Raw genomic sequence first — 13197 nt, 5'->3', positions numbered from 1 at the left:
ATTCGCATGTACATAATTTTCAACCATGCGGGGTTTTCATTTGTCCCTTTGGATAATTCACTCCACTTTTTCTTAATCCTCTGCGTACAGTGGCACACAGGGGAATAACAAACGTTTGCTCACACACACGCCTATGTAGGGGCAGGGCAATGGGCTTCCTCGCGACTGCCTGCGCGGACAACCGGCAGAAAGCTCGCACGTGACTGCTTTGTGAAACAGAGGGGGAAAACGCTTCAGGCTTGCCACGTACATATACGTATATATATACATACATATACATATATATACTTTTATATGTATGTGCCCAAGTGCACATGACCACTTGGCATGAGTTTTGCCAAAAAGTAGGCGCACGGCAGTTAATTTTACGGCAAAATTTTAGGGTGATTATTTCCTGTGGAATGCTCGCACGTACACACATGCTTGTTAGATAAATGGGTCAAAATGAAATCTTTTTCTTTTTTTTTGCCTTTTTTAAATTATTCGCGAGTGAAAAATTGGCGGGCAATTAACCCATTCGGGGTGGGGGTGCATACAACCTCGTGCCTGTGTACGACCTTTCAACCCTGCGGCATTGTTATTTTGGGACATTTTATTTTTTAAGCCATGCAAGTGCGATACATTCCTCAAAAGGGGCAGCGGTGAGCAGCCCTAAGTGGACTCCTGGGAGATATCATAGGTGCATGCAGAGTTATATGCACACCGTTTCAGCAAAGAGGTTTTTCCCCCTCCAGTTTTTTTTTTTTTTTCTTACAATGTGAAGAACGTTTCATGCTTAAACCTTTCCAAAGTGTGTAGAATGGAACTATGCGATTTGTCATTTTGCTTATACATGATTTGAAGCAGGTGGCACTTTTCCGTCGTACTTCTTTTTTTTTTTTTACGCTGTTCTATTTTGCGTAGGTTTGCCTCATTTTGCATTTTTCTCCTTAATAGAGGATCCGCCTTTCCGCAACCCAAATAAAAAAAATTAATTCGCCCGTTTTAGAGATCCCCCTTGGCAACACTCGAAATTAAAGAAAAAAACTATGCCTGTCATTTTAAAAAAATAATTTTCCTCCCCGAATTAAAGTAAGACCACTTAAATCGAGAACACACTTTTAAATTATGCCACCTATTGAGAGAAAAATAAATCGCGTAGGGAACAATATTTACACACAACATGAGGGGGGCGTACCCTGTAGGAGCGGCTATTTTCAAAATTGCGCCCTGAATTAGCAGTGTGACCCATTTTAGCTGCGTATTCCACGGAAATGTAGCGCTACGTAAAGGTATTTCTCCATCACACCAGCAACTTAAATGACATCACTGTTATGCACAAAGAATGGTGCTAAGAGCGCTACTCATTATTGTTACTAAATTATTACATAAATAAACGGCATATACTCCGTTTCTTTCCCCTTCGAATATGAAATATCCCAAAAAAGTTAAAGCCCTTTTTTAACACTTATTCGGAAAAAAATATTCAGTTTTGCTTGCCTTTACGCGGTGTATATTATACACATTTTCTCCTAAAAATGTTTCGAGAGACGGGAATGAAAGAGAAAAGCCACGCTACATCTTTAACCGAAGAGGTCGGGGACTAAAAAGAGCAAACGGAATTCTCTTTACGACGATGTTTTTTGAGTAAAGCATGGTGATAACAAAACGGGATTTCTCGAAAAAAATGGGTACACGCATTTAACATCTACGAGTACGAGCAAAACGAGCGCGTGCACATATGCATACATGCGAGGCGATTTACATTTGCACGAAATCATCACGGTGGCCTTTTCCTCAACCTCTCCTTCGCTGTGGCGGAAAAAATTTCATTACGAAGAGTTGAAATAAACCATAAGATGTGAAAAGTGGAAAAACGAATTGCACGTGTATCTCCCCTTTCTCAAATTGAGGAGTTAAAAAAAAAAAAAAAAAAACATTGCTAAAAAAGAACAGCCAAACACAATCGCATAAAAATAAAGCCTTTTTCATTTTCAAAAGACAAATATAATTCAAAAAGAGAAAAAAAAATCTCACTAATTAGCACAATTTTTTTCGAACACTTCCCCGCTTTTACAAAAATTAATTTAAACGAAACTTTTCATTTGGGCACTTTAAGCGAATTATCATAAATGAATGTTATGTGAAAAAATCCCCGGAAAGTGATTCCCAAAATAGCAATCGCAGCGCAGTGATTTAAAATGGCGGAAGTTCAAATCCAGAAGATAGAAGAACTCACACCATGGGTAAGAGCAAAAAAAAAAAAAATTGAGCTGCGAAAAGATGACCCCTAAATGGAATGACGTCGCCAAGTGTCATGTGCGTATGCTTGCTTGGGTTATCCTCTTCGCGCAGTGACAAGCTGAACGTCGAATTGTGCACAGTGGTCGTAGCAGATGCGGTAGAGGTGCGGAGGTAGCAGTGCATCTGTCCTTTCCTTGTAATGCCCTTTCATAGAGCGATGAAAATGAATGCATTTTTACGCTAAATAAAGGGAACAGAAAAACCAAATGGGCAGACGATCCCCCCCGTGTGTAGCATATTACGCGTAGTATATAATAGGCACCCGTCCGGTGAATGCGTTAGGCTCATCATATTCTCGTATGAGTGTGCACACTAGCGTATGGTGAACCAATTGTCCCCCTTTTCTTCTCTCCCTTTTTCCTCACCCCCCGCGCAGGTGGAAAAATACAGGCCGAACGTGCTGAACGACATCATTTCGCACGAACAAGTCATATCGACAATCCAGAAGTTTGTGGAAAAGGGAGAACTGCCCCACTTGCTGTTGCATGGGCCCCCAGGGACAGGAAAAACGTCCACCATTTTGGCTGTGTGTAAGGAACTATATGGTGAGTCACGAAGCTCCTTTGTATTAGAATTAAACGCATCGGATGATAGAGGAATAAGTGTAGTTCGAGATCAAATAAAAACCTTTGCAGAATCGAAAAATCATTACAATACCTGCGAAAAGACTACGCTAAAATTAATCATCCTGGATGAAGCAGATCATATGACTTACCCAGCACAAAATGCCATGAGAAGAATTATGGAAAATTATGCTAAGAATGTCCGCTTCTGTTTATTATGTAATTATGTAAATAAGATAACCCCAGCAATTCAATCCAGGTGCACCTCATTTAGGTTCTCCCCCCTAAAGAAGGAATATATGGTTAATAAAGCCCTAGATATTGCCAAATCAGAAAATGTGGACCTCACGCAGGATGGATTGGAGAGTCTCATACGTGTTGGACGAGGAGACATGAGAAGAATTTTAAATTGTTTACAAGTCGTTTCATTGAGCCATAAAAATATGACCATCGATCAGAACGTCATTTTGTCAACGTTAGATATTCCTCTACCGGAAGAGGTTAAAGACATTTTAGAGCATCTCACCAAAAGTACCATCAAAGAATCGTACGAATTTGTTACCAAATTACAGTGCAGTAAGGGCTACTCGATAAAGGATATTATGGTGAATCTGTATGAGTCCATTTTAACATACGATTTTCCGGACTCTGCCGTGTGCTTGTTGCTTAAAAATTTTGGAGAAATCGAGGAGAGGTGTTCCACTGGGGCCAACGAACAAATCACCCTGTCCGCCCTAATCAGCGCCTTCATAGAATTCAGAGCTGAGCTGTTTAGAATGAAATACGACATGAATAATATATAAATGGGAGGACTTCCAAAATGGGGTGCCAAGAAGATCGCGACGTGGAATGGAAAACTCGCCTTTTCCTATGGTAAAGAAGGGAAGCATGTGCATAAACGTGCCTTTTTTTTTTTTTTTTTTTATTTCCCTTCAATTAACATCACCATATGAACAGTGCTACAATCGTATGCACCACGGGGGGAAGGAAAAGTCAAACGGGTGGACAGCCTTACCCAACTTCGTATTTTCCCTTAAAAGCATTTGTCCTTTTTCTCACAAAAGGGGCAGTGACCACGTGGGCCACCTGGTATGGAGAAGGGATTGGGCGCACCTGCGCATGCACGCGTGTATGCAGATGTGTGTATATGCAACTGCCAATAGGGACGCCGCTTTAACCCCACCCGCGTAGCAGTACGTTGCTTCGTGATGGCGCATTTATGTCTCGTTTAATTTGTTAAAGTCAGCCAGATGGCCTTCTTTAAATGTCCTCCAGTGTCGCACCGAGTGTGAAGCTGCGTTCGTGCCTGCTTACCTACCTGCTTATATGCATACACATGTCGACATTTTTATCCGACGCCATGACACTCAATTTCGCCCTTTTTTACACCCCCGGGTGAACTCCCCCCTTCTTTATCCTCCTTTTTTTAATTTTTAAAGACACAACGAAAAAGGCGATATTGCTTCCGTGCAAGAGGCCAAGTTGTCTTTACCGCAAAAGGTAATTCCCGCTTTTGCGGTTTGCCCAATGAATGCGCTCATTTCTATGCAGTGCCCTTTGGGACTCCTCCGACAGCCTCGTCATGTTAAAGGTATACCCCCTCTTCATCACTACGCCTCGTTGCAATTGTGCTTGTTCCACGTAATACACATAGAAGAGGTACCTCTATTTGGAGAAAAAATCCTCGCGCAGAGGATCTTTTTATTTATTCCCCTCTCATGGAAGAAGCTTTCTTTCTTTTGTCAAAATTGCGAATTCATCATCGTATATCTTTTTTTTTTTTTTTTTTCTCCACGCTATGTTACTTTTTTGAACCATTTCACAGTTCGCCGTTTTGCCTGTGTGTCCCCCAACATGGCTCACTATTTCACCATTTAAGTAGTACCACTGTCTATGCCACAGGACTAAAACGATTGCGATGTAGGGGTAGCTACATGGATACGTATATGGAACGCATATGTCACGCTTAGGGGCACAAAACGATATTCATACCTTTGTGTGTGCGTTCGGATGGGCTCACATCAGCGAGAGAAAAACATATGTACGCTCATTTTCACACACCTACGGCAGTTACGCAGCAGCACTGTTGGTTTTAAAAAGGTATACCCCTTTGCATTGTTTCCCCACGAATGTTTCCGTTTGTGGGGATTATTAACCTGTTTTAAAAAAAATGGATGACTTCAATTTATTGGGGAACCTCAACAAACTTTAAATTCGAATGAAATGCTCGGAGAGGCGATAAAAGTTTAGGAAAAAAAAAAAAAAAAAAAAAAAAAAAAAAACTTCTCTGTGCGTAAAAAAAAAAAAAAAATATGCATACGCATATAACATTTGCATCGCGAGCACCCTCCAAACGCACCTACACTTAAACATATGCACGTACGTAATCGCGCGTGAAGCCCTCACCCAAGTGAGGAACCTTTATGGATGAAAGCACAGCACAGATGCCCCCCCGCGAAGGAATGAAAAGGGAACACGAGTGCACGCCTTTGGGGGAGGGATTATTAACCTTTTGGAACATTGTTAGCCGTCCGCCTTTGGCAAATAGCGATTTGTTCTCAGCTGTGACTGCGTTCGAAATTGCGCTATATTGGCGCAGACGTGGATAGGTGCCAACACACACGCACGCGTTAACCACAACGTGGTGACCATCCGGACGCACCATTTACTGCAACTTTGCGTGCCCGCCAGCGCGACGCACACAAAAATAGAAGCCGAAGGATGAAGGAGATAAAACAAGCAGACGTGAAGCTCTTCCTGGAGACGTACTACACAGATAATAGCTTGAGCGACGACCTGAAGGATGTCTTCGATTATGTGGAGAGAAATAAACACAAAGGGAACTTTCACAAATTATTTGAAGATTATTTGGAGGAGTACAACAAAAAATTGTTCAAAAATGAAAACTTCCTAAAGGACAACGTAATATACGACTATGAATACGTAAAGCAGTACAACGCCGAGCTGTCGGAAAAGGCAGGAATAAACTGCAACAATAAGTATCATTGCTACGTCAAGTCAGTTAATAGCATCGATGAGAATTACCAATTTTTGGGACTGGATACAAGTGTCATATCTGAAAATGTAAACAAAAAATTGTCCCTATTTTTGGAGCTCTTCCTAATGTACTCCAAAAAACTCAACTTAAATATTGAAGTGAGTCCCATACTAAATATGAATGAAGAGGAGTGCTACATCTTCGGACGAATTTATACAGACAACGAAATTAACATAAGTGAATCGAACATCATTTTGGAGGGCAATTTAAATTTGAACAACGGAGACAAGGCGCAACTGCTGAACTTAAATCATATAAAAAATATATGCTGTTTTTTGGGGCAAATTTTAGCCATCAAGGGGAAGAAAGAAATAAACCAGTACAGTATCAAATATTACGTGAACAATATTTACGCTGGGTTGCCCACCCATTTAAATGTAAAATTGGAAAACACGGCATTTTTGTTAAAACATTTTAATGGAAACGAAATTGAAGAGGATAACAAATGTGAAGAAGAAAAAAGCGACCAGAGTAAAGTCCTACAATTGTACAATGATGATAATATACATATAATGGTTTGCAATGGGTATGTATATACAGACAACGAATACAGCGATAATTTGGACAATTTTTTAAAAATCGTAAACGAAAAATTACCACATGTAGTTTTAATTTTCGGGCCCTTCCTATACATTCGTAATTTCAGTGAGACAATTCAAAAAATAGGAGATATCAACGTGATTTATGAAAATATTTTTAAAAAAATTATCAAGTTGGCAAAAAGTGAGCCGCTAGAAAAAACACATTTTTTTATTATCCCATCGATTTATGATTCGGTCAATGTGTACCCTCTGCCGCAGCCTCCCTTTTCTTACGAAAATAATTTTGCCAACTTAGCGAATGTTCACTTTTTGTCCAACCCATCTTATATTTATATAAACGAATTAAAGATTGCCTTAACATCATGCGATGTCATTTATAACTTGAGTAAAAACTTGCTGTGCAGGCCAAGTGAAATGAAGGCGTTTTACTTATTCGAGCAGATATTAAGGCAACTTTCTTTCTTCCCTTCCTACCCCTCCGAATTTAACATTGAAATTACCAAGTTTAAAAATTTGCTGTTCCACCCGAACAGGCTGCCAGATATGTTCCTCTTCCCTTCCTACACAAAAGAAAAGTCCTACGTTAAGGAGATACATAAGAAGCTGTTTATCTGCCCCTACTCCATCGACCTCAGCAACGCCCAGCCATGCAATTTCTTTTCTAACATTTATATCCTCCCACCGGCGGAGTCCCAGGAGTTGTCAAAAAGGGTCATCCTGGAAAATGTCTTCATCCGCAACAATAAGGTGACGCAGAACGAGTGACCCGGGGGGAGTGCCCAATAAGAAGTTCCCCCTTTGGGATGCACAAATGATCCAGGCGGGCCCCCAGTAGGGGTGCCTTTTCCAAATGGATCACACCTCCCCTATTGGGGGGAAACAAGGGGGAAGCGGGTCAGGGCATTGTTCCTATATTTTATATTTTTTCTTTACTCCCTCACGTTTTTTTTACCTTAACACGGGGGATTACAACCAAGTGAAGAAATATGTGCACGACATACAGTACAAACTACGCCCTGCATAATACAAACGTGGATCTTCACATTTTGTATTCAAAACTCGTTCGGCTCCTTTTTCCGAACTTACGTCACCATCGCTGCGCTTTTATCGCTACGCTTTTATCGCTACGCTTTTATCGTTACGCTTTTTAAAACTCCACCCCCCTATTGCGCTTTCACTTTATAGTGTTTTTTTAACTGCCCCTTGGCATAGCACGCGAGCGAATGCACGTAAGTACAAAATGCATATCATGTGCTTTACAGTAGTACGTTGCTTATTTATTTATATTTTTTTTTTTTTCTAACCCTCTTTAATTTTTTCCACTCCGTTTTTCCTCTACCATTTTAAACGCGAACACAACATTTGAACGAAACGTGTCGGTTCGTATCCCCCAATTTAGGGATACTTCAAACTGGAGCAAAGCTGCAAGGAGTCAAAATGAACGATTAGCAAAAAAGTGGTGCAAAAAAAAGGGGGCGTAAAGGGGGGCATACATACAGGCACAAAGGAGTGCATACAGGGAGGTATAAATGAGTACATTTTTCTGCCTATGCGCTTCCCTTTTTTCACAAGTTGAGGATACCCCCCCCCTGGACATTCGCCGCTTCGTCCATTCGTCCCACCTTCTCTAATTTTTAACCTCAAAAGTATAAGAAGAGGATCCAAACAAGGGAAAAAATGTGGAAAGAATGACGTGAAGAAAAATACCAAGTACGTCACATAAGAAATGATGTATATAAAAGGAGCCGAAATGAATTAATTGTAGCCAATTTTTTTTTTTTTTTTTGTGAAAAAATCCAGTAATGTTTTCCTTTATCTTTGCAAAACGATAGATTTTAATTTGCTATAAGGTTAACGAGAGAGGGGGGTCCCGGAAAAAAAAAATGCAGTCCTGTGGAGTCACATTCATTAAACTAAGATTCAGCACCACCGTTGCACAGTAAGAGGTCACTGGCATTTTGGTCCCCCACCTGATGAAACGCAAGCCGCTAACCCGATTATCATCCCGTATGTATTACAGCAGGGGATAAGTTAGCAAATACGTGACTCGTAACATATGCAGGAGGGCGCATACACATTGTAGTCCCGCATCTGACAGCTACGTGCAAGGCGATAAAACTGTGTAAACTTACCTATGCAAATAAAGTCCCCCCGAGGAAAAAAAAAAGCAGCAGCGGAGAGATTACATACATTTCTACACACGAACATCGACCCCTGTGTCACTCTATTCACTTCCCATTTAAGAGGCAACAAATAATGAATAATAGACACAACCAAGATGAATACAGCTTGAGGAGAAGCATCAACAACACACTGCGTAACAAATCGAATTTACTTAAAAATGGGGCGAGCAATAGTAAGAAAAGTGCCTTAAAAAAATTTGTCCCAAATATTGACAATTTGAAAAATGAAAATAAAATAAAAACGGAACAAGTGGACAAATTAGATGATAGCTTAAATAACAGAAGCATTCAAGAGTTAATAAAGAAAACGATCAACTTTGATTTGCAAAATGAAAAAAAAAAAAATGATAATCATTTTAATGGCAACAAAATTAATAAAGCTTTCCCTCCCCATGAAGTAGCAGAAAAAAAGATAAGCAGTAACAATTTGAACTTACTAAATTTGGAATACTTAAAGGCAAACAATGATGATCATGTTGTGGAATCTCCTCAAAAGAAAAAAACGTCCATAGATATTTACGAATTAAACAACATAAGTAAAAACATCTTCTACAATAAGAAGACTACCTCCTCCGATGCTCACTTTTTGCCACTGACCTTGCCATTTTTTACAAATAATGAGAAGCAAAAAAAAATTCGAAAACTGTTCCTCAACAAGGAACGATTCTTTTTCTACATCCAGCTGCCCAACATGCTACCAGCTCTTCTTCGAAACGAGGAACAAAATGAAAACAAAGACGATGTAACAAAAGAGCGGGGGCGGCAACAGACGGGCTGCAAGACGGAAGAAAAGGAACAAATGGAAACAAAAAAGGAAAAAAAAGTGATCCAAAAAACGAACAACAGCGCATACGAACTCAGCAATGTAAGCACACTACCCAATGGTAAATTTGCAAAGCTAATTATTTACAAAAATAAAAAAATAAAAATGAAAATTAACGATATCGTGTTTGATGTGGATGAAGGGTCGGAGTGCACTTTCTCGCAAGAAATCGCTTGCTACATAAAGGAAAACTCGGAATTTATTTTTCTCGGAAACTGCGACAATAAACTTGTTGCAACTCCGAATATTGAAAGGATTATAAATAAAAAGTGACTCTCTTTTTTTTTTTTTTTTGGGTGTGCGGGGTTTTTTCCCCCATTTTGCTCTGCATTTTTCGTAAGGCTTTTACTTCGCAAGTATGGTTACGCCATTTGCATCACTTCGGGTGAAAGTTCCCTTTGCAGTGCCTTCCATGAGTATTTATTTTCATTGCGGGGGTCCTCGTTTTTTTTTTTTTTTTTTTTTTTTTGTCACAATTCGTCTCACGATGAAAAAGTAATATGCATCAACTGGCTAAAAGTGTCTTCATCAGAATCTACCCCATCGTGCGCATACGTACGTATATGTGAGTAGATATGCACACATGTTCGCTTTCTCCTTTTTGGCGTGTTTATTTAGCTACCCTGTGGCGGGGAAATGAGGCCACTCTACACCGCACACAAAAAAAAACACCCAAGAGAAAATATATAAACCCCCGCGTATGATTCCAGCCGTATAGGCCAATGTGTGCCGCGGTCACGCTTGTCATGTCTGCCACGTTTGCAATGTTTGCCATTTTCGCTTTATGCATCCCTGTCGTCCGCCCTAATGGCGCAAGGAGGTACGAACACACAGCACACATACTTCCGCGAAGGTACCTATGTGCTTCCCCCACGTTCGCGCTGCGCACACTTAAGTTAAAAAAAAAAAAAAAGGTGGGCCATTCAAGGCAATTTTTAGGAGGTTTTTTTGCTAAACATTTCTGTCCCAAAAGTGGAAATAATATATCCCCCAATTATTTAAAACAAATGCGTAAAATGAAAACTACTGCGATGTGATCGTCCGATCTTCCTCTCGCTGGTGATACGCCGTTTTATTATGTTTATTCAATTTGTCCTTTTGCGTGCACATGGTACAATCACAGTAACAGTTTTTTTTTTCCATTTTGCATCGCACAAATAGTAAACCCGTTTATGCAAGAATGTACATAAAGTGTAAAGCGTATAATCATCCCCACTAAATGTGCAGATAAAAAAAAATAAAATGGGTGCCCTATTATAATTGCCATGTGCTGAAGGTATACCGACAGTTACGTAATTTAAAAAGGGGGAAAAATTCAGCACCGAGCGTTTTCAAAGAAATGAAAAATATATATACTGATAAGAAGAGGAAAAGTTCACAAATTACATACCGCATGTGTAACACTCCTTTTCATTCACTCATTTGTGCCGCGCGTTACGTGAGCATATTTCACTTAAAGGCGCATTTGTCAACAGGGCGACGATTGCGATAAATCTTGGAACTGTTTGGGCATCCCTTAGATTAAATCTTCGCCGCTCCATAGCATTCTTGTCATTTAAAAATTGTTTTATTTCTACCAAATTTTTTGTTTGAACGTTTTTTTATTCATATTTGTTTGTTCCTCTTTTTTTTTTTTTTTTTTTGCATATGCCCATTTCGTTATTTATTTATTTTATTTTTTTTGCATATGCCATTTCGATAATTTTTTTTACTTTTGGCGTATTCACATTTGAATGACATTTGAGAGACCATGTTTTAGTTTTTTTTTTTTTGTAACATTGTTCCGTACGCAGATCACACACATGTCGCACGCTCCTGCGCTTACGGCCCCACATATGCACACGTGCAATCGTGCAGACATGTATGTACACCAGTACACACGTTTGCGTACTGCTATTTATACACATACACATGCGCGATAGCGTGAGGGGAGCGTGCCACTTCTACACACGCACAAATCAAATGCGAAATGTGATGATACTTTAAAATGAATAGCGACCGAGTAACTAATGGAGGAGGCGTTGACGAAAGAATTAATAATGTGAAACATTTGTTTTGTAACAACCAAGAAGAAATTAAAAAGGTGAATGAAATTATTGAGGAGACGGATAAAATTTTGTACAATTTTGCCGTGAACGATGAGGGGTACAGCAAATATAGTTCCCTGGACCACGAGTCCCACGTGTATTTTAAAAAAGTTAACAATGTAGACGTAGGAAAACTCACCCTGGTCTTCCACGACGCCACCAAGGTATGCAGCAAGCAAATTTGCAAAGACTACATGCACCGAACAAATCGTAAATAAAATTTTTGAGTGTCACGAGACGTGTCGCCAGCTCGCGCCGCCACAAAATGCTCCACGCAGAGTTGAATAACAAAGGCATAAATGAAACTTCTACCCATGCAGCTCGAAAAGTTAATAGAAATAATATGGGACGAAAATGGAACCAAGAAATTTGACCCGCATTTTATAGAAGGTTAGGGGGAAGCAAACCTGCACATTGAAATGTACATTTGTGCTGTGCAAGTTTTTATTTTTTTACATGACCTTATTTGTTTGTTTGTTTATTTATTTATTCATTTATTTATTTATTTTTTTTTTTTTTTCCTCATTTGGGCAAATTTCAACTTCATCCTCCCCCGCTTTAAAATGCGCACCAACTAGGCAAAATTCTGCGCGTGTACAATAAAGACCTAATCCTACTGCAACAGAGCTATAAGGGCACACTAGGAAACGAGGGAAGATACTTTTACATTCTTGCGCACAAAAAGAAAGTAAGGCAGAGAGTTTTTTCTTCGTGCAGTTTTACTCAGCTGCTTCGATGCACCTGAGCAGCGAAAGGTGCATGCACCGAAAAATGGGCGCCAAGAGGGTATATCCAATTGTGTACCAAATGTATACCAAGTGTATACCAAATGTGTGCCCCCCACCTATATGCCTCTCGAACCTGCGCTGCGCCGACCCCTCCCCCCGCAGGTAAACAAGGACACCTACCTCATTGCGTGCGCCTCGATAAACGTTAACGACCATAAGAAAAATCAAAGCACGTTCACAAACCCGTTCATCAGTAGCGCCAACTCCTTTTCACTGGACATCGAATGTGACGAAAAAATTAAAAACTCCTCGTTACGAAAAATGTTTATTAATGTGTCTGGATATTATATAAGGAGGGAAGGCGCCTGCCTGAATTTTACCTACATTTCTTCGGTAAGTTGTGTAAAGAATAATACACGTTCGCCCTTTTTGGAAACAAATTGCGCGTCTCCGTTTTACACACGAACGCATGTGCATACCGTAGTGTTTGCCTGTGTTCACAAAAATGGAATGGCATTGTAACCGCCTCATTGGTTTGGTTTGCCCCCTTCATTTGCCCCCCGCATGACCACACCCTTTTTCGCAGATCGAACTCGATACGTCCCCTTTGATTCCGCAATTTATCATACGAAAAATTAAGGCAAGTAAAATGTCCCAACTGAAAATACTAAAAAACCACCTCTGAGAATTAAGCTTGTAAAAATAAATCGCATATGTGTAGTGTATGTTACGTCTGCATTATTACTAAATTAACATCGTAATTTTACCCCCATTTTTTCCTTTTTTTTGCTTATTCATTTTTAATTCCCTTTGTAATTGCAACATGATAAATTTTTTATTTTTTAACATTGTGTAAGCAGCCGACTTTTCCTTTCATCGAATTGAGACATGCACTTTTGTTTATGGGCATAAGTGTACGTTTCGCTTCGG

General features: G+C 39.8%; 4 protein-coding genes across 4 annotated transcripts, besides 9 other annotated features; all 4 read left to right on the top strand.

Moving 5' to 3' along the window:
* Positions 1 to 1937: 1937 nt before the first annotated feature.
* On the top strand, positions 1938 to 3649 carry PVX_117300 (replication factor C3, putative; the record flags this gene model as incomplete). The annotated part of the gene is made up of 2 exons (XM_001615705.1): positions 1938 to 2225; positions 2660 to 3649. Exons 1-2 carry the CDS (start codon positions 2181 to 2183, stop codon positions 3647 to 3649), a joined length of 1035 nt encoding a protein of 344 aa, XP_001615755.1. The 5' UTR covers positions 1938 to 2180.
* Positions 2685 to 2727: a microsatellite.
* Positions 3081 to 3173: a microsatellite.
* Positions 3650 to 5394: 1745 nt separating the features above from the next.
* Positions 5395 to 5414: a microsatellite.
* Positions 5415 to 5567: 153 nt separating this feature from the next.
* Positions 5568 to 7211, top strand: PVX_117295 (DNA polymerase alpha subunit, putative; the record flags this gene model as incomplete). The annotated part of the gene is made up of 1 exon (XM_001615704.1): positions 5568 to 7211. The coding sequence occupies one exon, from the start codon at positions 5568 to 5570 to the stop codon at positions 7209 to 7211; it is 1644 nt and encodes a 547-aa protein (XP_001615754.1).
* Positions 6428 to 6453: a microsatellite.
* Positions 7212 to 7449: 238 nt separating the features above from the next.
* Positions 7450 to 7487: a microsatellite.
* Positions 7488 to 7493: 6 nt separating this feature from the next.
* Positions 7494 to 7530: a microsatellite.
* Positions 7531 to 7662: 132 nt separating this feature from the next.
* Positions 7663 to 9725, top strand: PVX_117292 (hypothetical protein, conserved; the record flags this gene model as incomplete). The annotated part of the gene is made up of 1 exon (XM_001615703.1): positions 7663 to 9725. The coding sequence occupies exon 1, from the start codon at positions 8703 to 8705 to the stop codon at positions 9723 to 9725; it is 1023 nt and encodes a 340-aa protein (XP_001615753.1). The 5' UTR covers positions 7663 to 8702.
* Positions 7974 to 8074: a microsatellite.
* Positions 8619 to 8738: a microsatellite.
* Positions 9726 to 10024: 299 nt separating the features above from the next.
* Positions 10025 to 10117: a microsatellite.
* A 51-nt stretch (positions 10118 to 10168) lies between these two features.
* Positions 10169 to 13112, top strand: PVX_117290 (hypothetical protein, conserved). Its single transcript, XM_001615702.1, has 5 exons — positions 10169 to 11703; positions 11860 to 11929; positions 12118 to 12227; positions 12430 to 12660; positions 12854 to 13112. The coding sequence occupies exons 1-5, from the start codon at positions 11440 to 11442 to the stop codon at positions 12950 to 12952; spliced, it is 774 nt and encodes a 257-aa protein (XP_001615752.1). The 5' UTR covers positions 10169 to 11439; the 3' UTR covers positions 12953 to 13112.
* Positions 13113 to 13197: the final 85 nt, after the last annotated feature.

The sequence above is a fragment of the Plasmodium vivax genome, chromosome 12 (assembly GCF_000002415.2).
Source record: "Plasmodium vivax chromosome 12, whole genome shotgun sequence".
Lineage (NCBI taxonomy): Eukaryota > Apicomplexa > Aconoidasida > Haemosporida > Plasmodiidae > Plasmodium > Plasmodium vivax.
Note: the sequence above shows the minus strand (reverse complement) of the source record. Positions and strands in the feature narration are given on the sequence as shown.

Coding starts and splice junctions, on each gene's coding strand:
- PVX_117290 (XM_001615702.1), top strand. CDS start 11,440: ATGAATAGCGACCGAGTAACTAATGGAGGAGGCGTTGACGAAAGAATT. Junction 12,228..12,429: donor TTCTTGCGCACAAAAAGAAA/GTAAGGCAGAGA, acceptor CTCCCCCCGCAG/GTAAACAAGGACACCTACCT. Junction 12,661..12,853: donor ATTTTACCTACATTTCTTCG/GTAAGTTGTGTA, acceptor CCTTTTTCGCAG/ATCGAACTCGATACGTCCCC.